Below are 21,723 nucleotides of genomic sequence, written 5' to 3' on the forward strand. Positions count from 1 at the left end.
TTAAAGCGGTGATAGTTGAAGACTGAAAGACGAGGAAAGACGATCTCACATCTAGAGAAATTGTCGTGCATATTCTCCATTCAATCATACTGTACAGATGCAGCGTAAACCAAACACGTAATTGTACAAAACGGTGACTCCTAGCCGTCTACTTGTCGCATTAAGCCATGGGCGCGTCTATTCATCTCAGAGGCTTGTCGGCTTCTGCACCACAACCTCTTCGTCGTCATCCGGGTCCTCGATGCTTGTCCGCCGAGCAGCCTCGACGGCGGCCTGAATAAGCTTCTCGTCATCTCCCGCCGCCGTCTCCTCCGATGGCCCCTTCTCGCCATCATCCTTACCATCCTTCTTACCTGCAAACGGCCACAGGCCGCTAAAGGCTTTGCCTCCTGAAGCACCTTGTGGCGGGTGTACCGCGAGAGGCTTCAGAATCACCTTCTCGTTGGGATCTGTACCCGGCGCTGGCTCCACCTCGGGCATGGCAAAATCACCAAACTCCTCATCGTCGTCTTCCTCGTCCGAATCATCTTGTCCATCAAATCGTGGCCGCCCCTGACGTCCCACTCCTCGCCACCACGACCCACTTCCTGATTGACCCCAGGCACCTGCAACAGCTGCCGCTGCCCCTGGGCCATGACGGTCTTCGTCGTCCTCGTCGCTCGAATTTTCTTCGTCGTCTTCGTCATCGGCAAACGGGTTTTCTGGCCGCTCACCCTCGCCAGACTCGCCCTTGTCGTCGTCGTCGTCTTGAGAAGCAGTGGCCTGGTTCTTCTGGTGCATAGCCAAACGAGCCGCAAGCTGCAACCGCGCTCTAGAAGGAGGGTTGTTCAATGGCGGCGGCGGCGGCGGAGGCGGGGGGATCGATGGCGGGTTGAGAGACGACGAGGTGTTGTTCAATGGATCGGTATAAGCCCGGAACTAGTAAATGCGTGTTAGTCTGGTGAGATTCATTCCGACACTGGCGCACGATTGTAAGGAAGATCCCGGAGGCAAGTTTCGTCCTTGTCGTTTTGCTGTTATAGATGACCCGGATCGCAAGTGGTTGAAGTGGATAAGAAATGTCCAAAGTTGTCTGGTATCCCAAGGAATTGACGCCGGCACGAACAAGGACGTGTAATCCTACACTACTCGCCGCCACAAGATATGTCATGAATACGCCCAACACCATCCTCTCCTATATAGCTCCCAAACCCTCTCTACTCTTCTCCCAGGTTCTCGTCCTCGACATGCCTATCCGTTCTCCTTCTAAGCCATGACATAAAACTGAGGGTAGGCCGAATCATGCGCATTTCCTCATCAGACTCAACATCTCCGAGCTCATTACCCCATACCCCCTCATTCTCCCGAGATACAAAAATCGGCGAATCGTTGCTTTCGTCCTCTACATCTATCCAATGTCCAAAATCATTGCCGGCGCCGTCGGTGTGATCCTCCTGGGATATTCGACTGTCGTAGGGTCTTCCGTCCTCGTCTGCGCACTACGCATCCTTTTCCCGGTCTTTCTCCTCGTCCTCGTCGGGGTTGTTGTCGTCGATAAGAGATTGCGTCCAAGGGTCCAATGCAGGTGGTTCCATCTCACGGAGCTCTGAGAGCATATCACTCACCTCATTGTTGACATCGTCTTCGTTCTCTTCTTCCCCCTCATCCTCCTCGTCACTGGAGCTGCCGAAGCCAGACATGAGAGTGCCTGAGCTGATGGCGAATGGCCCAATACCGTTACCACTGCTTTCCTGAAGGTCCGCATTGCCGTTGAGTCCAGCGTCAGCCAGCGCATTGGAGCCAGTGTTGCTCTGAGAGTTGGAAAAGGACGATCCCAGGCCAGAGAGACCGACTGCTGCCAGGCCGTTGCCAGACATGCCGGCCCGGTTACCCATAGCCACCTCGGGACGGACTCCGCCGAGAATGGCGTTGTCTCGCTCGCGAGTTTCGGCGAGGGCGCCTTCCACGTAGCTAATCCATCGCGGGTCCATAACCCGTTCAAGGACAGTCTCAGATAAGAGTTCGGGAGGGTGACGTTCCGTAAACTTCACCACCTCTTCAGCGATGAGAGTGAGATGTCCCATGTAACCCATACGAGTCTTCATCCTGGCCTGTGACTCGTCACTAGCGAGCTGGCCCTTGATGATCGCCGTCGTGATATCTGCAGCCTCGAACAGTGAAACTGCCAAGGTCGGGTTGTAGCCTCTGTCCATAGGCCCATTGAAAACCTGCTGAACGATATCATATACCACATTATGGAGAAAGTTGTTCCACGGGTAAGCAAAGAAGAAGGACTAAACTCTGATTAGCTTCGATCGATGGCGCAAAACCACAATAGACTCACCAGAATCGTAGGCACAACACGGTATTCCACAAATTGCACCTTGAGGTAGTCGCCGACAACGGGCTTCACGCTGTTGGGGTCAGGCCGATCGGGAACGGCAGGCGGCAGGTCTCCAGCCTCCTTTGTCGCATCGTCGTCAGTTCCTGGGGCCATGGGGGCTTCTGGCACCTCGGGAACTGAAGGGGCCATGGGAACTTCCGGAGCTGGCCCAACTTCGGGTTCGGTCTCCTTAGATACCTCGTCCTTGTCCGCGTTCGCATCAGCATCAGTGGTGGATTTGGAGAACAGAGGGGCTGGCATGTCTTCGGGGTGCTGGGGAGGCTCAGGTACTGCCGGCGCGGTCTCTGCTGGCTCTGTTTTCGCCTCAGAATCGGTGGCGCTTGGCGTGTAGACGACAGAAGAGTCGGACTCGTCACCCTTCTGGTTGTCCTCGGGAACAGCCGTTTGGTCAGCCTTCTCGTCGAGCGAAAGCTCCTCTACCTTGTTAATGGTAGCATCCTCAGAGGTCTTGTCAGCCAGTTCGTCTGCACCAGAACTCTTCTCAGTCTCTTCGGACTCTGGTTCTTTCGCAGCCGGCTCTTCAGTCTTGGTGTCAACAGTATCCGGCTTCGGCTCCAGTTCGGACTTGGCTTCAGAATCCGCTGCAGCAGCAGTCTCATCGATGGAAGCAGTCTTTGGCTTGCTCGGCGAAAGGGGAGCGACCACCAGGTCGGGGTCATCAAACCGTTGTTCCTTGATTTTGTCATCTGCGACGTTGAGTCTGGGCGAGCTGAGCGGCTCGTCCACAAAGTCGTCTTCATCTCTGTCCAAGAAGGACGAGGCCGGTGCAGCGACAGGAATCTCTTCTTCGGCTTTTACGAACTCGTGGGACGTGTCCTCGTTCATTTCGCGGCTGGGCTCAACCTCTTCGAATCCGTCATCGTCTGAGATATTGGTTACCTCTAAACGACGTCCCTCCTCGGGAGAAGAACGACCGATGCGCATCGTCAAGTCATCCGTAGATGATGGCGGTTCTTCGCCACGGTTTGGGGTAAGCTTACCCTCCGTTCTTAAGCGCTGACGCTCAGCATCTCGAGCTGCAATCACGTCCTCGGAACCAACTTCATTGAGTAGGCCCATGTTACTGCAGTGAAGCAGTTCGGCCATCAACTCGCACGTCTTGAATCGGTCGAAGCCAAGAGGCTCTATCTTTTCGCCAAAGGTCGATTCCAACGGTCCCTTCTGCACCGGGGTGTTCATAATCAGATTGACGAAATCGGGAATGTGTTGCGCAAACAAGCGGAGCAGGGTTCCTAGATAGATGGGGTCTCGGCTCGAGGGAACAGAGTTGGCTTCGGTGCCAACGTCTGGATCATAATCCGAGTTATTCTTCCTGATGACTTCGATGATGATGCCGACACCCACGGTCAGCGGGTTTCCACCTCCTAACATGTACTTGATCAGTTGTTCCACACAGGGTTGCGACACCAGCTGGCGGGTGAGTTCGTTCGGACCGATGCATTGCTGCTCGTTTTGCGATGCATTGGCCGAGATGGTAATGATGGCTTTGATGAAGTCGCCTGCAGCTGTCTGGACAACCCAACTGTGCTCCGGGCTGAGGCAGGAGAGCAGAGTCGGCACAACGTCTTGGCCGTATAGCCACTGGGAGAAGGGATACGATTAGCTCTCAACATTGTTCAGCGGGGGTTGGGAGACTGCTGGGCTGTACGCACCTCTACAACACCCTGGCCGCCCTCTGTGCGGTCTAGGGCAATGATCTTGAGAAGCAGATCCATAATCATAGGACACTCGACATGACGGAGCAAGTCGGGCACGGCCTCGGGGAGAGATTTGAGAAGGATAACCATCTCCTCCGTCTTCTTGTCGAACAGTGCCTCGTTGACCTTGGTAAAGTAACTGGCTTGCAGAGGGTCAAGAGGCGTCGGGCGCTTCAGAAACTGCCAAAATTCCCGCACTAGGTCTTGGTTTTCCATCATGGCCTCGTAAATGGACCACGTGTCGGATGACAAGACTTCAGCAGCAACGTAGGCATAGCGATTGCGCTTCTTCTCCTGCTCTTCCTCCTCATTGTCGGTATCGGTAGCTCGGGATGAGGCGCGAGGTCTTGAAAAGGGAAGGAGGCGACCCTTGCCCTTGATCTCCTCGGCGGGTTCATCTGGTTCTGGGGTCGCGACGGGCTCTAATTTGGGTGCCACTACATATTCGAGCAGAGTCTTGAGCACATTGTCCTCGCGGAGGTATTCGATAAGCTTCGTGTTGTGTTGTTTGAGCTCTTGAATCAGGTCGCTTTCGTCGAGGAGGTCTTCGACGGTAAATTCGGGCTTTTCGAGGATAGTATCGATGGTGGATATGTTGGCGTATCCGCCAAATCTCCAGAACATGGTGACGGTATTTGCGGGTTGTCTATGTCACGGCGCCGGACGAGTCGCGGCGACGATGGACAAAGAGCGATAAAACAATCAACTGGGCAGCGATCCGATGATTGAGCATGCGAAATTCGTATATCCTAATGGGATAGACAAAGGGAGTGTATCGGTCGCAGAAATCGAATCGTAGCGAGAGTTGTAAATGGCCAGTCGTTTTCTCTATACCGTAGGCTCAACGCATGCGAAGGACGGTTTTGGGGGTATCGGTCGCCTGAAGGACTTGGCGGCTGAGCGAGGAGGAAGTGTCAGCAAAGAGGTTGTCTAGAAGGCTTTTGCTGACAAGCGAGGGCAGAGCAGGAAAAGGAGGGCTCGTTGGTGGTGGTTGTGGTGGTAGTGGTGGTGAGGTCTGCAGATGCTGTCGCCGGCGGAGTGGAGGGGCCGGCGCATCGGGCCCAGAAAAGAGGAGCTGATTGATAATAGAGGGGGGAGGGAAGAGATGAGGGAAAATTGACGATGCAGTCTCGAAGGAGGGGAAAAACCCAGCCGCGAAACGATGGACGACAGAGGGGATTCCGAGTCAATCCAGCTCGCAACGCGCGTACTCTTTCCAGGCAAGCGGAGAGCAGCAGGAAGCACCATGAGGCAAAGCAGTAGGGAGCAGCGAGCCCAGGCAGTGAGGCAACGAGTTTGGGGGGAGGAGGAGGATGGAGAGTAGGACAGTAGGCAGAGGACCAGGGTACGTACAAAAGCGGAAAAAGGTAGGTGGTTGCTGTTGTACAGAGGGCGCGCGGGCGCTCTACCTCAAGCCTCGTGTGCAAAGAGAATTAGCGATGGAAAGGACGGGCTGAAGCCGGAGCCTGTCGTCGGTCGTCGGATAGATGGGTATGGGACGCTCGAACGTGGTCGCGTGGGTTTCTGTCCGTACGTTTCGCAGTCTTTCTCTCCTTGTCGGTGTTGGGGGAGAGGAGGGGTGGTGTGTGGGTGTGGATGCGTGGATGCGTGGATGCGTGGTGGTTTTTGGACTCGGGGAGAGAATGGCTGTGGTGAGGGTGAGATGGGCCACCGGACGTCGTCGAGATTGGATTGATTGCGTAGAGGTACGGTTACTTAGGTAAGGTAAAAGGTGCCCTTTTGGCCCAATGAAATCGCGGGCTTTCTACGCAGTAGGAACTTTGAGTCGGAGGGTCGGTCGTCGGAGTTCCCAGGTTGGCACTTTGGCTTGGCCGCAGTGGAGGAGGAGGAAGAGGTCGGGTGGCAGAGGTGGGATGGACAACGGGTGCCCTGGTGAAAGAAAGGACGGCCCTCGTTACACAGTAGGTACTCTTGTCCCAGTCAGCACGTCAGGTATCCAAGGAAATAGGTAAGGTGGGTAATAAGGTACCTTAGGTAGGTATTCGTACTTTCAGGTGCACCAAGTCTGGTAGCGTTTGTTTTTGCTGCTGACGTGCGGCTGCGGCTGCGGCTACGGATGTTTGGTTCTGTTTGTGTGTGCGTGTGTGTGTGTGCGCGCGCCCTCGGAGCTCTCTGGGGTCGAAAAAGCTGACAGAAACACTGAACACTGCCAAGTGAACAAATGTCACGGGGTACCTTGCGTATACCTCCTATTCCGTGTGGTTCGGCGGAGAAAGCATAGCACGGTCGGGTACTTTCTTTCCATCAACTACCTACCTACCCAAGGTACCTACCTACCTACCTTACGTGCTTAGGTACGCTGCGCCAAAGGACAATGGGAAATTCATCAGGTATCTCATTGCTTCGCATCACGTTCACTGTCATGAACCACACTGATTCACTGATTCACTGATTCACTATTGTCACTCATCATCAAGACTCATTCAAATGTACCAAACGTCGCCATGCTTCCAGATCAGATTGGGCCCAGATTGGGTTGCCTTGCTTTCCGCCTGCTACCAAACTTGCTGCCGGCTGGCTGCTGTCTCTGGGAAGCCAAGAGGCGAAGGCGAAGCGGAAGCAGAGCACAGCAGGGTATGGAGTGCATTCATGTCTGATGAGGTCAGTCCGATCAGCCATGCACCTACATCCAGCGTCTCTATCTGCGTTCTCACCCATTCCATCTTGATAAGAAAAGATTCTGAATGCTGCGCGGTCATGTTCTTCTTCCTAAACCAAGTTGGTGATGGATTCCCCTAGGATCCTGCTCAGTCAAGCCCCGGCACGGGTACTTGCGCCATGCAAGACAAGGAAACTCGCTAAGCTAAAGGCGAGCGAATAGGTACTCAAAGCGATTGTGGCGCCGCCTCATTCAGGTTCCGGGGCCTATTCTAAAAGACCGAGGCATGAACTGACTGCTTTATTCCGATCGCAGTTATCAGCAGTAAAAGCAACACAATAGCCAGACTGTCCTCGGTGCTCCCAAAGAAACCTTCAAGGCGGCAGCATGGGCATGAGAGTCTGTACAACATCCCCGAGGGCCTCGACAACGCCCAGCCCTACAGGACCACAAGGGCCATCTCGAATTGTGGCCTTGTTCCCGCTTCATTACTTGCGTGCTTCGCCCATAGTGGGATTGGATTTTCGCCTAATCCAGCCCAAGGACGTGGACGGTGGAGAGGAGCCATGAGGGCAAGGCAAGGGTCCTCCCATTCATTACCCGCAACTATGTCTATTCGTGGACCGTGGACGTCCAGGCCGGGCCTGAGATACCCCTCCATTGCCTTCAATGGGCTCAACCTGGCTGAAGTCTGAGGGGAAAACTGGAGAATGAGATGCATATGTGCATGTGTGAATGTGATTGGGTCGCAGTGTGACTCAATTGGTGATTCGACAGCCCCCTCCTTGCCCTCATACCCTCAAATACCTATTGCGTACGAAGTAGAGACACTTCTCTCTTCTCTTGTTTCGTTTCTGTGTGTGTTGGGTTTCTGTGTGCTAGGCCAGGGTTTTTGTTGGATCGAATCGAATCGAGCCGAAACACACCTAGAGTCCCTAGTCCTCTAGTGTAAGACTGAAGATGATCCCCGATAAGGAATTGCCTGGTTCCATGAGATGGGATCTGCCCCAGATGCCAATTGGTTTACCGTAGTTGCTGATAGCAGGCCAAGTCTCGTGCCCCTAATTCTCCTGAGAGGTACTTCTCGGAGGTTCCTCGGCTGCGAGATTTGCACTGCTAGCCCCGCCACGCTTTTGAAAGGTGGATCTGCGCATTTGTACTGGGTACGAGTCTACTAACAGCGTCAACTCTTACCTATCCTTCTTTTGCTCCAAGCACATCAGATCCCAATTGCTTTCTTATGAGAAAAGGGGGATCAAGGGATGAAGGAAGAAGATATTCGTCGCTGTTTCTTCTTCGTCTCCCTACTCGCTTGGCGACCGGTGTAGATTTCATCGACAGTCAGGGGCTGGCCTTGTTCATCTCATGTCCCCTCATCCCCTCCTGTACGATTTCATCCATTCTGTCATATATTCCACTGCCCAAATAGCATGTGAGCTCTTTCCACACCTCATTAATACACCCAAGAATGCGACTATGCTCACATTCCATCTACATCACTTTCGTACAAGTAGGCCCAGCAGGATCAAGCCTTCTCGCTCTCCCGCATCACTCCAGAATGCTGAGGACGGAATGTATTATCAATCGAGACCAGCATATCTACAAAGCGGGCTGGACCTTTCGAACCCGAGCCCGCCGGGCATCATTCCTCTGCAACCCCCGGCCTGCCACGTTGCTAGCCCTCCCTGCAGAATCCTTCCCACGTTGTCAGCCGATGCTCCCCGAGACGTGTTTCCCCCCAAACTTCCCCAAGCACCTGGCATTCCCCAACGTAGGTGGTCCAAGCGACCTTTCCTTCTAGCCGTTGGTGTGCCGTTGCCGTTTCCTCAACTGGAGCACGTGAGATTGTTACGGATGCGATCGAGTTTCGTGGAGCACAGATCCATCCCCGATCTCTGACAACTGGAGGATCTTGATAGAGAACTTGAGCATATCTGCATAGTTTCATGGCCACGGCTATGCCTGGTCATCCTAATTTCCTGTGAGCCATCAAACAATTCATAGCAGTATCCTATTGAGTGCTGAATAGCGTCCGCATCGATGCATCGCCACAGCACGTAACATACTAACAAATCACGTATTATTCCTTCATAATCCATACCATCACCATTTGAAGTTAGTATAACACATTTGATTGAAAACTCGAAAATGTGTTAGCATTAGAGAAAACTAGAAGTCAATATACTGACGTCAAGCAACACTCGATGGGATTCCCAGCATCATTACGCAACTAGATAGTATGGATGCCTATTTAATGCAGAACACTCAGGTTGCGCATCATATTTCCCGGGCCAAGAGACATTTTGAAGAATGACAGAGAATTCTGTCTAGTAGCTGGCTGCCTATTCTAATTCTGGTCAGAGGACAAAGGTCCCTTCTATCACGGACGGGCAATATTCACGTAAAAATACTAAGCGTCGGAGAAAATCCGCTTCACGTCTACCCCAAGTCAGTAGTGCAAAGAATTGTATAAGATTTTAGACAGGTCTAGGCGAAGCTATGCAAAGTGCAATATATTACAGGGAAGACAGCGTAGGCTTGTCAATCGAGTCATTTGCAAGAGACGTGTCTTACTGGTAGTCTGGCTGTCTCTCTGCCAGTTTAAGCCAGAGCCTTCACCTCTGAGAGACATACCTTGCAGACTTATGTTGAAGCCATTGATCAAAGTTCTCATACATTCAAGTTACCAAGACTGCTAATAGTAGCCATCGTGGCCAGACGGCTTACTTAAGCTTTCAGCTTCGAAGTAAGCACCGAGACGAAATTGTAATTGGTCAGGTTGACAACTTCGGTACGGCCAAGCTGCTTGCCAAAACTGTAGTCTACAAGTGCTTCTCGTAGAATTCAATGAGAAAATGCCAATACTGCGGCTAATACTTCGCAAGCTCTTCGCAAGCTAGCCAGTGACATTTCGCGTCACATGAGTTCTAAAAGTAAAGAGAGTTGTAAGTGCGCGGGAACCACTGCGTAGCGTTAGCTAGCTCACCAATCGACTGTGTAACAGCTTGAAGGATGTCACTCACGGTGGATTTTCCTCCTTAGAGCAATTGAATAACCATCAAGAGTTCCACCATTTCATTCCTTGGTTCCTTGATCAGCATGACGGCTAGTGATGATACCCTCGAGAGTCCCTTTGGCGAACGAAAAGCCACGGCCTTTTTACATTATTAAGCTGATCATCTTTGATGCCTTCACTTGCTCTCACTCATTGGATTTCAAACCATTCAACTACATGTCAGCACCGTAGCCACTTTAGGAAACATGCTGCGAGCTGCATGCACGATTCATAAGCCACAAACCAACACTCAAGCTACAAACGGCCACCCAACCACCCCAACCATCAACCTTATCTAGTCTAACGCCAAGAGATATTGCAAATCCGTGGAGGATAGGCTCCCTCGCTTTCGCTCGATGTAAATGCGACCGCTACCTTACCTGGGGATGATTAAACCGACGATAAAATGCTTAGGCCACCGTAGACCAAGACCTTTAGACAGGGTGGTTATGCATACGTCATTATCCAAGCGTCGATTTGGCGTCCACATCTGCGCCTTTGGTTGCATTTTAGACCACCACTCGAGGGAGGGGTCGTTGTCTTCTAAGCAAATCCACTTCTAGTGGAATCTGTGAGATGTTAGTAATGGACCACTTCCCATTCTCCACGGCCCACCGCCTGCATTAGATTTAAACCCGTCGGTGTTTAGAACATGAGATGAATATATATGTGCACAGTCCTTTGGTCAATTCAACTTCAAGGCATCTTGAGCATACACATCTATCTAGATATCTCTTGAATCTCCTCTTGTCTGCCATTACACCCCACCTCGAACATACTTGAACATCATGTCTGGGTTCACCGCACTTCCCAAGGACTCGCTCATCCTCGTCACTGGAGCCAATGGATACATCGGATCTCACACAATCAACGTCCTCCTCGGACTCGGCTACCGGGTGCGCGGCACAGTTCGGTCAGAGAAGCCGTGGCTCAGCGAGTTCTTCCACAGCAAGTATGACAAGGATGCCTTTGAATCAGTCCTCGTTCCCAACCTCGAGGATGGGGAGGCTCTTGGCAAGGCCATGGCTGGTGTTTCTGGTGTTGCCCATGTGGTACGTTACCATCGAGAAAGTCCGAGAGACCAACCGGAGAGAAGGAACCTAGCAGCTGACCCTCGCGGAACAGGCGTCCGACATTTCAATGAGCGATGACCCGAAAGCCGTCATCCCCTGGGTCGTAAAGGCGACTGAGACGGCCCTCTCCGCCGCGGCAAAGCACTCGAGCATCAAGCGTTTTGTCCTCACATCTTCTGCTTTTGCCGCCGTCATTCCTCAACCCAACAAGGAGATGCACATTGACGAAAGTACGCTATCCCACGAGAACTGAAGTTTATCCTCCTTAGATGCTGACTGACTGGTCTTCCCTCAGGCACCTGGAACGACTTTGCTATTAAGGCAGCGTGGGACCCGAACACGCCCAAGGAGATCAAGCCCGGCGCGATTTACTCTGCTTCCAAGGCTGAGGGTGAGAGAGCTGCGTGGAAGTGGATTGAGGAGAACAAGCCTGGATACTCGTTCAACACCATCCTGCCCAACTTCAACGTGAGTCTCATGTCCGTACTCCGCTGACAACGCTAACTTTGTTCTCAGACGGGAGAAATTCTTCATCCCAACATCGGTGGCTCAACCATGGGCTTCGCTCGTGATCTGCTCAAGGGACAAGGTGGCATGCTCAACGCCTTTATGCCCCGTAAGTTTTCACTTGATATCAGGCAGTCACATCACTGTGTACGCCGGACTAACCCCTTTTGATAGAGTGGTACGTCGACGTAGTCGATGTCGCACGTCTCCACGCCATCGCCCTGCTCGCCGAACACGTCAAGTCTCAGAGGATCTGGGCTTCCGCACACCCCGTCAACGCATCTGACTTCATTGACGCCTTCCGTGAGCTGAGACCGGACAACAAGCTGATCCCGGAGAAGCAGGCGGACGAGGGACGTGACATTAGCGAGCTTCCTCCGGCGGCTAAGGCTGAGAAGTTGTTGCAGGAGTACTTTGGTCAGGGCTGGACTCCGCTGAAGGAGAGTTTGGCTGCGGGTATTCGTGACTTGTAGGTTGGCGGTGTTACGATGTGGGACAAGTATTTATCGTTTTGTTATGTGGCCTTTGCTCGGGTTCGGCAGCGAGAATCGGGTAGAAAGAGAACGGGAATATTTGATTAGACCGAGAACTGCCACGCTCACGAATTTTGAACAAACGCTATTCCATATACGTACGCTTGGTGTTAATGGTACTTGAAAGCTTCGGAAATCCGAAGATAGGCCTACTTATATATACATATTAGCTTCATGGTTTGTCCCCTAGATTCCTTCGAGAGTAGATGGCTTTGAGTCTACGAGGACTCTGAGGGTCAAACTAACTCAATTCGCTGTAGTTGTTATATTCCGAAAATGAAGCTGTCCCCGAATTGTATTAAAATCACAATGTAAAGGAACATTGAGAATGAACTTTGTTACTAAAGATACCTTGCCTAGACTTGTTTTCGGGGATAGGTAAGGCAATTGGCCTCATGAGTCGCGATATCTGACTGCGTGAGTTAGGTAGGTAGGAGTGACGGTCACGTGTAGATAAGATAGAGAAAGGACCCGCCTGAAGCTTGGAGTCGGTGCCTTGAATGATGCATTTCCTCCAAAAAAGTAGCAACGCGCCGTCTTTCACGTACGCCCACTTCTTTGCGCCGCTTTGAGCCTGGCTAACAGCATGGCCAGCTTTCCAACTTTCGACCCTTCTCGCCTGACGAAGAAGGCGGCTGCTCACTACTCTTCGGAATCAGAGGACGAGGAAGAAGACGACTACCTAGCCCCCGTCACAGACCCGTCACAAGCCGATGATTACAGCGACTTGAACCCACGAAAACGCCGTCGCGTCGGCAACACGAAGGAAAGCGCCGCGCTCGGAATATTTGCGTCAGATAGCGAAGATGACGGTCCTGGGAAGCGATGGAAGAAAAAGACACTCCGAAGCAAGGGCATGAACTTTGTTTCTACCGGCACTACTACTCTCGACGAAGATGACGATGACGATGCAAAAGACACCAATACGAAGGAGTACTCGGACGACTCCAATGCTGATGACGATGAAGACGACGAGGATGAAGTCGGAGGAGTTGGTCTTGGATTCGGTGGAGCCCGCGGTGGCCTAGGGTTTCAGCCAGCGCAGAACGACAACGAGAGCGACGAGGACGCGAAGGCAACTGCAGCTCCAGCACGATCTTTCGCAAAGACAAAATTCGACGGCAAGAATATCCTCGGCCGCGGCTTCGTCCCATCGTCTGCGAACGTGCCGGTCCTGAACCCCGACCTCCAAGACACCCCCTCGATGCCAAAGATGGCCCGCCCAAGCGCATTTGGCGCAAAGGGAGCGAAAGGAAAGCCCAACCCAAAATCATTCGGTGCGCGGATGATGGCCAAGATGGGTTACCAAGAAGGAACGGGTCTCGGAAAAGAGGGACAAGGTCGAAGCGTCATCATCGAAGCTCACCTTAGACCACAGGGTGTCGGTCTAGGTGCAGTCAAAGAAAAATCAGAGCACGAGAAGAAGGAGGAAAAACGACAAGCGAAATTACGAGGCGAAGAAGTCGTCGATTCTGAGGAAGAGGAGAGGAAAAGGAAGCGAGAAAGAAAGAAGAAGGCCGTCAGCGCAGGCGGCAGCAGCAGCGTCAGCACCCCGAAACGACAGAAGCCCAAGTACATGACGGCGGAAGAGATCAAGAAGTCTGCCCCGGGACTCCACATCCCAGAGGCTTTCGCACCTATCTTGGATATGACAGGACCCGGGAACAAGCTTTTGACGACTGCCTCTGGACTCTTGACGCCGACTTCTGCCGCAGTTGTCGAATCTCCCGAGCTGGTGGCTGCGCGGAAGCTCGTGAAGCGAGCACATGCCGACCTAGCAGCCTTTTCGGAGGAGTGGAGAAACCTGGAAGAGCGAAAGACTTGGGTAGATCTGGAACTGCGCGAAAGAGAGCAGGAGATGGCGGAGCTCGCCTCAGACTTGGGAAGACTGCAACTGTTTTCCAATATTGTCACCAACGAGCTTCCGCTGGCTACTGAATGGGAGGACGTCATTCGCTGTCTAGAGAAGGCCGTCCAAAATATTGGACCAGCGACCGACGAAATCTCGGACCTCGCGGTGGCTGCCATCTACCCCTTCTTCCGCGATCCCGACTGGAATCTACTGGAGGAGCCCACACGATTTGCTACTGAGCTCAAGGGGCTTGGAAGTTTATTGATGAAGCCTGGTGAGGGCAACAAAGCCTTGGACAAGTGGGAATCCACTGGCCTGAACAGCAACGACTTATACCGGCAACATCAAAAAGCGACAACACCTTACGAAACCATGATGTACAAACTGTGGTACACAAGAGCCATGTCTGCCATCCGGGATTGGGATGTTTTCAACCCCACACCATTACTGGCTGTATTGGAGGCATGGGCAGACCTGCTGCCTCCCTTCATTCGCGCCCAGTTCCTCGATGCTGTCGTCCGCAAGTTGGAAACAGCCGTAGCGGAATGGAACCCGAAGAAGAAGCGACAAAGCCATAAACTGCCTCATCTGTGGCTATTCCCCTGGCTTCAGTACCTGCCCTCATACCACCTGGAGCCTAAGGGCACCGGCTTGGTTGCGGAAGTACGGAGGAAGTATAGACAGCTCATCGACGTCTGGGAGTTCGACCGCGGCGTGATCCCTGGCCTGGAACAGTGGCGCGATGTGCTTGGCGACCAATGGCGCTCCTTGATCATGAGCCATGTGTTGCCGGCCATGGGACGATACCTGCGCAAGAACTTCAGAGTAGACCCGAGCGACCAGGAGCCATACCTGCCTATGCTCACGGGCGTTCTCGAGTGGTCTGATATCTTGACGCCCAAGGTCCTGGGCGAGGTCATTGTCACAGAGGTGTTCCCCTTGTGGCATGAGAAGTTGAGTGAATGGCTTGGTCTGGAGGATGCCAATTTCGAGGAGATCATGGCGTGGTATGAGTGGTGGAGGGACGACGTCTTGCCCGACTCTGTGAAGAACTTGAAGTCGGTTCAAGCAGAGTTCATTAAGGGCATGGGCACTATTGAGAAGGCATTGTAGAACATAACGCTCGCATTGTAGCCGTAGCTTAAGCTTCAGGATCATCACATAGAAGGTATCCTTTGCAACGTCCGTCAGAAGGACCCTTTCTCACTTGATTGCAGTCAGCCGTGTGACGAAATGTTATGGTCTCAACTCATGCATTGCCGTATATGGAAACGCCCATCTTACCTGGTAGGTGAACCATCGATTTAGGTTGACCCCAGACACTGTTATTGTGACCATGCAAGAGAGCTTGATCTCGAAACCATTGTCAATCCTTCGATCGCGCTCTGCACGGATGTAGTCGACATGGCACATGCCATCTAAGCTTGATCCCACAGAACTCGTGCTGACATTTCCCCCGGGAACGACCCTTCGATACAAACCTAATGACCGGGGTCATAATCACATTTGAGGTTACCATTAGCTAAAAAGAACAAGCAGGCTCGAGGCCAAGCTTTTAGAGAAACAGGATAAGCAAGGAAGCATAGAGGTGGGACGCGGGTGTCGTTGCAGCCAAGCACCAGTCAAGCACAAGTCAAGCACGAGCCAAGCTCATGGTGAAGGTTCATCCGCTAGGCCACGGTCGTTGAGTAGAGAAAGACAAGACGTTTGATGGCTTCCTTGAGTTGTGATGGCTAGACTTGGCGGTCTATAGGTAGTTCCCTGCGGCACTTGAAGTTGGGGCATTTCCTTGGCGGTGTGACACGCGAGCCTGATCGTCAGTGAAGGTGGCAGAAATGCCCAGAGGTGTCAATGGTGATTAGAGGGAGAGCCTTGGCTATGGAGCGATGCTTCTGCGCGATTAGTCCTTGACGGAGATGCATGGTTGAGCTCAGGTATTATGGCATGTCCTCAGGGAAGAGTGTGAGCTTTTGTGACGGCCGTCGACCGAGCTCAAGAGGGGAAATGGCAGCTTCCGAAGGTTGTCGTTTGCTACGTATGGCCAGTGTCGGTCCACGCGTGATCTCCAATTCGACCAAGAGGGTGAGGTGAGCGCCTACTTCTGAAGTCGGTTTGAGACGAGACCCCCTGGACATGGAGATCTTGAGGGCCAATCATCTCTGATTATGTAAATGCCACCCGTTCATCGGAAAAGGAGGAGCTGAAGAAAAGCCAAAGAGCTAAAAGCAATCAAGGTTCGGGAAGTGGGAGCCTCATGCCTCCATGACCCCTACCACCCCTACCTCAAGACTACCACGTCTTCGACCCTGGCCACTTTCTTCTCTTCCAAGACCCAATTCCTCCATCCTCCTCTCCTCGAGCCCAGCTGCCCACGTCACCATTTCGAAACATCGACAGCCGTGAAACCTTGGGGGGGGGGGGCGCTCTAGCCAGCCTGGCTCTGACCTAGACCGACTGTCTTCGGATGAGCCCCAGTCTACACTAGCACAAGCCACTGGGATTCAGGAAATCCTCTTCGATGAATATTAGTTGACGGCGACATCGGACAAGCACTGCCCCTTTTCACCGTCCTGAACATGCGATGACTCGCCCATATAGGCCTTGCCAGATCTCGCTCCGCACGGCAGCGCGATATTCCGGGCCAGTACGGTTCCACGAGACCCGCAATACAGGACTTTTAACAGCGGCATGAGCCTATTGGGGTGTCTACTCCCGCGCCTCTAGTGTCTACGGAGTATTGACGAACTCAACGTCCGGTTCGACGGACTACTTCGGAAACGCGGAGGACAGCTATGAGAGAAACGAACGCCAAAGTCGATGGATTATGGCACCAGGCATATCTGGAATCCTCGACCAAGCGATCCTTCGGGGCTTGCGTGCATCAACTCACCACCCAAGCCCGAGCGACGAGTGAATATCTGATGATCATACTCCCATGATCCGACGTGATGATGTCCAGCAGAAGTTTCCGTACCAGACGATCAAGCCCCCAAACCAGGAAGGATACAGAGTATAGCTCTGGCCCCCAATAGCGCATAGAGCCAAGGCAAGACACGGCGGCAAGCATGCATGCGGCCATCACCAGTTTAGCCATCAATAGCACTGGGCCTACTCCGTACAATCTCAGTATGCCTTGGGGATAGAACCTCGTTCAGCAACATTTCCCGCTGAGCTCAGCGGCCGGCGAGCAAGACCCGATTGGGACTTCTAGGTGCATCTAGCTCTTGGTGCAAAGACAAGGCGCTAGCTAGACGTGCCAGCAGCATGGCGAAGCAAGATGTTGCTCAACGATGCTACCCGCCACCTGAGCCCAACATGCACCGATAATACTCGAGCATCGTTATGATCACCTTGAGTACGTCTTCCACAAACGCCACGGACCTGTCATCTGTAGTTCAGACCATCGTTGAGGCTCCACCAGCACGGGCCCCTACAACGTTGTGCGGCACTTGGCATCGTCTCATCGCCTCCCAAAACAGGGGCTGGCCGGGGTTCAGACTAGCCCCCGAATAGCTTCATTGGCGTCTCTCTCTCTGCGTTCTTTCCACCTGAAGTTACTTCTCAGGCTTCAACTTCACGTCTCTATTCTGTGGCGCTGCTAGCTGCCCTATCCTGCCACCCCCAGATCGCGCGGCACTTGCCATCACCCCCTTGTCTCGGTAACCACAAGGTATCCCGCGTCTTGAGACCGGCCAGGAGCGGCCTTCATTCCCGGCCGAGAATTCCTCACCCCATCCCCGTCTCAAAATACGGTTATTTCACTAGCGTGAGGCTGTATTGGTGAACTCCTACCGGTGCTATTGCACGCAACATGGATCGTGTTTGGGCCCAGTCCCGCCAAGTTGGCACTAGCTCGACCTACCCCGGCCAAGTCAACCTACCTTTGGGACATCTGACAAGCTGTCTAGGGGGTACATATCGATGACTTCCCGTCGGTCAACCCGTTTGGTGTTGAGGGATGATCTCGAGTCTTCTAGGGCTGACGTCTCGTGGGAGTTTGCTTACCTTTCGTCTGTCTTTTTCTCTTCATCTTGCCTTGACGGCACTCTACCTTCTTTTTTTGCCCAGGTGGCTTTGCTATTCTAATCTGGTTCTTTAGTCCAGAGGCAGGTCCCTGGTGTTTTGTTCTAATAATCATGTCTGAGCGATCGTGTCCTGTGTCTGGGTCTATGGGTGGTGGAAGATGTCCCGCAGGTGCACATGGGCAAACAGCGAATCGACGGGTTGGACCGCGAGGTTGTTCCTTCTCAGGTTATACCCAGCAAGGAGACCTTCATGCTGCTTTTGATGTAAGATGATGTCTCGATTATGGTCCTTGATTAAAGCTAACAACATCAGATACCACGAGGGGTAGACGTTGATGAGTGGCTGCGTGCTAGGTGAGACCTCCTTACTTTGTTGTTGAGGACAAACGACTTACAAGGAAAAGGGAGAGAAAAGCTATCAACGAGATCGTCTACTCGGATATCCCATCAGCGGACCACATCGCTCAAGTGAAGAACGTCGACACTCTCGTTGCGGATGACAGGGACCTACTCGCCGTTGCCCTGGGTGCGCCTGCTCGGCAAGTCATTCTTCGAGCCGAAGGAGTCGGATCCCAAAGTGGATGGAAGGACGGATACCTCAGCGCTGAATATGGCTTCAACGCACCCGACTCAAATGAAGCTGCCGGAGCCCTCGCCAACTGCCCTGGACGCGTCTGGTCCGATCTCTGCGAGAGGATGCCCGGTTGTGTCTCACGAGGACGCGTCAGAGAGTCTGTCGCTGCTCTTCCCCTCGTCGAAGGAACCGAGGAATATGTCCCGGATCAAGCCCTCTGGGCTGCTATCGTGGCCCTGGGCATGTTGTGCTCCATCTATCGCTACGAAGATAAGAACGATGGATACGACGGTGTCAGCATCAACTCGATCTCTACCAAGCCTCGCGTAGAAATGAGCGACGACCTCGGACCGGAACTGATAGGAATCCCGAGGACTATCGGGCTGCCATACTGGCAGGTCTCGCGACGTATGGGACGGGCTATTCCCCATCTTACTTTCTTCGACCAAGCATCCTACAACATCAAAGTGCGCGACCCGACTTCTGTCTACCCATATGTTGGCCGCTTCGACAATACCGATCTCCGTTGGCCCATGTTTGGAGAGCGTACCGAGATTGCTTTCTTGAAGGGCTGTGCCGACACCTCGGGTAAGTCAAGATACCATCACGATGAGACCCCAGACACTAACCTGATATGTGCGCAGCATCCTTCCAACACGGCCCAGATGCCATAGCCGCTTGCCAAGAGCACGTCATGAACCGGAACAACGAGGGCTTATTGAGGGAGATGATCAGACTCAAAGAAATCCTCGAAAGGATGCCCAACGCCTTCCACTCCATCTCAACCAACCCCAACTCGGGCGATAACTACGTCTCGGCGGCCGAGTGGGTGCGATGGGGCAAGTTTTCCGCGCCGCTGTCCAAGAGATGCCCAGCCGCTTCCGGTCTTCAATTCCCGCCGTATCTTCTCATGGACGCCTTCCTCGGCCGCAAGAAGTACGATTCCTTCCTAGGCAACGAGGGTTTGCACCTACGCGCATGGCTGCCGTCCAATCTGCGAGCTTTCATTGCCTCTGTCGAGTACCACTATCGGATTCCAGAGTATGTCAGGGGGTCTGGCGATCCACGACTCATGGGCGTCCTTGACGGGATCATCGAGGCGTACACGGGCGAGCGAGGGTTCATGGGCACGCATAGGTACAAGGTGTTTGGTATCCTGGAAGTAGCCTCCAAGACTGGCCGAACGGAAACGAACGGTGCCTCTGGCGCCTCTGATGATTCGGGAAGGCCATGGGAGGAAGTACACCGCCAATTCTCGGATGCCATGAAGGAACGCTTGGAGCCCTACCGCGGAAACATTCCCGTCGAACCCCATGAGATGCGTGGCACCTTTGAAGAGTGCCGGTACAAGTCGCGTATCCTCTCTCGATCTTTTGTCGACTCGGACCATGATCGGTCAATCTCTATGGTCACGCTTGATCTACACAACACTGGCATCACGTTCCAGCCGGGCGACAGACTCGCGATCATGCCCCTCAACAGCTGGGAGGAATGTGCCAAGGTAGCTGCGGCGCTCGGTTTGGACACGATGCTTGAAAGCCCTGTTCTTCTCGACCGCAAGTGGTCTCGGTTTGCCGAGCACTTGGAGACGGTCTCTAATCACGGCGTTGCGAGCACCTCCACGAAGACAAGGAAACTCATGGTCAAGGATATCCTCCGCCGAGGTCACCTGGCCCCGTTGACCCAGGATCTCGTCCTCAAGATCCACGCAATGCTGAGGGCCTCGTCAAACACCGTGCTCCAGGTGCTGGCGACTGAGGAGTGGCCGGTCCGTGGCTCACTGGGTGACCTTCTCCAGGCCGCTGTCATGGACACCCCGACGCACATCTGGGACCAAGCATTCGACCTCTCCAACGACGTGGCGTGGCTCAGTGATCTCATCTCGGTTGAGATCCCGCGCACATACTCCATATCCAACTACCCCGAAGAGCTACTCCCAAGCACAGTCGACCTCACAATCTCACGGGCAGAGTACAAACTCTGCGCCACGTTTGCGGGAAAGTCTGACATCTCACGATCGGGCGTAAGCAGTGGCTACCTCAACCCACCCGTTGGCTCACCAGATGACTTCATCGCCGACGAAGACGAACTGCTAGTCGGGATCTCCAGACCCATCGCCTTCCAGCTACCTCTTGATGGCGCCGCACCCTGCGCATTCTTCGCCGGCGGTAGTGGCATTGCCCCTTTTAGGAGCTTCTGGCAGGCTCGTGCTGGCCGCTCAGTCGGAAAGAACATGCTTTTCCTGGGTGTTCAGAACCGGGAAAAGTTCTGCTACGAGGATGAGCTCCGTCAATACGTCAATGCGGGGCTAATGGAGGTTCATCTCGCGTTTTCCCGTGATAGCCGCGGTCTTGCATACGACCCCATCATGAGAGACCTCATCGAGCGCCGTACCGAGCCACGATACATCGATTCGCTCATCGTAGAGCAGGGAGCTAGCGTGTGTGACTTGGTCATGTCCAAGAAGCAAGGCGGCCTTGGAGGGTATCTGTACATCTGCGGCTCCGTTGATGTCTTTGACTCCGTCATGAGCGGGCTGCGCAAGGCCATTTACAACCATCGGACGGCGACCATGGAGTCTACGGATCTAATCATCAACACCGCCTTCGCCGAGCGGCGGATCATGTTGGACGTCTTCATGACTCCGAAGCCGCTCCCCTGTAATCGACCAACCATCCCACTCTCACAGCTGTCTGTCCATACGGGACATAGACCTGGAGGAAGGATGTGGATTGCCGTCCACGGAAGTGTATACGACGTGACGGACTTTTCTCCTATGCATCCGGGAGGCACTTTAATAATGAGGTCGAATGCGGGCGTGGACTGCACGAAATCCTTTGACAATTTGGCACACACGAACAACCCAGAAGTGGCCAGCCTGCTCACGAAGTACTTCATCGGCCATCTGACCCCCAAGCCCGAGTATCATGACTGCGAGGAGATCAGCGGCCTGTATGACATGTGGTCGGCATACCTACGAACGACCGTCGAGACACTCGTCTCTCAGCAATTTGAGATGGACGACATTCTCGGCTCGTCGAAGCTCTGGTTCCAGGGCAGCCTCATCAATATGCTGGGTGTACGCATCTTCTACCAATACCAATCCCGCCTCCTCCAAGGAGGTTTCTCTGCCCTCTTTGGACCCAAGTTCCAAGAACTCGTCCTCAAACTCTCTTTCACGATGGCCAACGCCGCGTCCGTCGGATCCGATACCAAACTCCCCGACATCCTCGGCATCATCGCCAGGGCCAAAACCTCCACCGACGCCGTCACAACCTCCAAGGAGGTCTCGCGCATCGGCCAATTCATCTGCGACAGCGAGCCAGCTCGTCTCATGGAGCGCGGCATCATGGACTACGCCAACAAGTCAGTCCAGCTCGACATTGAGCTCCTCGAAGACATCC

At 53.4% G+C, this 21,723-nt stretch overlaps 5 protein-coding genes across 5 annotated transcripts; 4 read left to right on the plus strand and 1 right to left on the minus strand.

Moving 5' to 3' along the window:
- Positions 1-1,478: 1,478 nt before the first annotated feature.
- On the minus strand, positions 1,479-4,704 carry BDZ83DRAFT_585238 (SIT4 phosphatase-associated protein; the record flags this gene model as incomplete). Its single annotated transcript, XM_060505831.1, has 3 exons — positions 1,479-2,273; positions 2,324-3,964; positions 4,036-4,704. 3 exons carry the CDS (start codon positions 4,702-4,704, stop codon positions 1,479-1,481), a joined length of 3,105 nt encoding a protein of 1,034 aa, XP_060361556.1.
- Positions 4,705-5,448: 744 nt separating this feature from the next.
- On the plus strand, positions 5,449-5,913 carry BDZ83DRAFT_461262 (uncharacterized protein). The gene has a single exon (XM_060503239.1). It carries the CDS (start codon positions 5,568-5,570, stop codon positions 5,802-5,804), a length of 237 nt encoding a protein of 78 aa, XP_060361557.1. The 5' UTR covers positions 5,449-5,567; the 3' UTR covers positions 5,805-5,913.
- A 4,630-nt stretch (positions 5,914-10,543) lies between these two features.
- BDZ83DRAFT_585168 (NAD dependent epimerase/dehydratase) lies at positions 10,544-11,808 on the plus strand (the record flags this gene model as incomplete). The annotated part of the gene is made up of 5 exons (XM_060505826.1): positions 10,544-10,807; positions 10,881-11,058; positions 11,124-11,296; positions 11,345-11,444; positions 11,510-11,808. 5 exons carry the CDS (start codon positions 10,544-10,546, stop codon positions 11,806-11,808), a joined length of 1,014 nt encoding a protein of 337 aa, XP_060361558.1.
- A 597-nt stretch (positions 11,809-12,405) lies between these two features.
- Positions 12,406-14,931, plus strand: BDZ83DRAFT_632026 (tuftelin interacting protein 11). Its single transcript, XM_060508937.1, has one exon. It carries the CDS (start codon positions 12,455-12,457, stop codon positions 14,831-14,833), a length of 2,379 nt encoding a protein of 792 aa, XP_060361559.1. The 5' UTR covers positions 12,406-12,454; the 3' UTR covers positions 14,834-14,931.
- Positions 14,932-17,856: 2,925 nt separating this feature from the next.
- BDZ83DRAFT_677981 (uncharacterized protein) lies at positions 17,857-21,723 on the plus strand (the record flags this gene model as incomplete). The annotated part of the gene is made up of 4 exons (XM_060511175.1): positions 17,857-18,009; positions 18,059-18,099; positions 18,150-18,907; positions 18,964-21,723. Coding segments are annotated over 4 exons (3,712 nt in total), but the record flags the coding sequence as incomplete, so codon positions are not given.

Source organism: Colletotrichum acutatum (genome assembly GCF_030867785.1).
Source record: "Colletotrichum acutatum strain CBS 112980 chromosome Unknown BDZ83scaffold_95, whole genome shotgun sequence".
In the NCBI taxonomy this organism is placed as follows: Eukaryota; Fungi; Ascomycota; class Sordariomycetes; order Glomerellales; family Glomerellaceae; genus Colletotrichum; species Colletotrichum acutatum.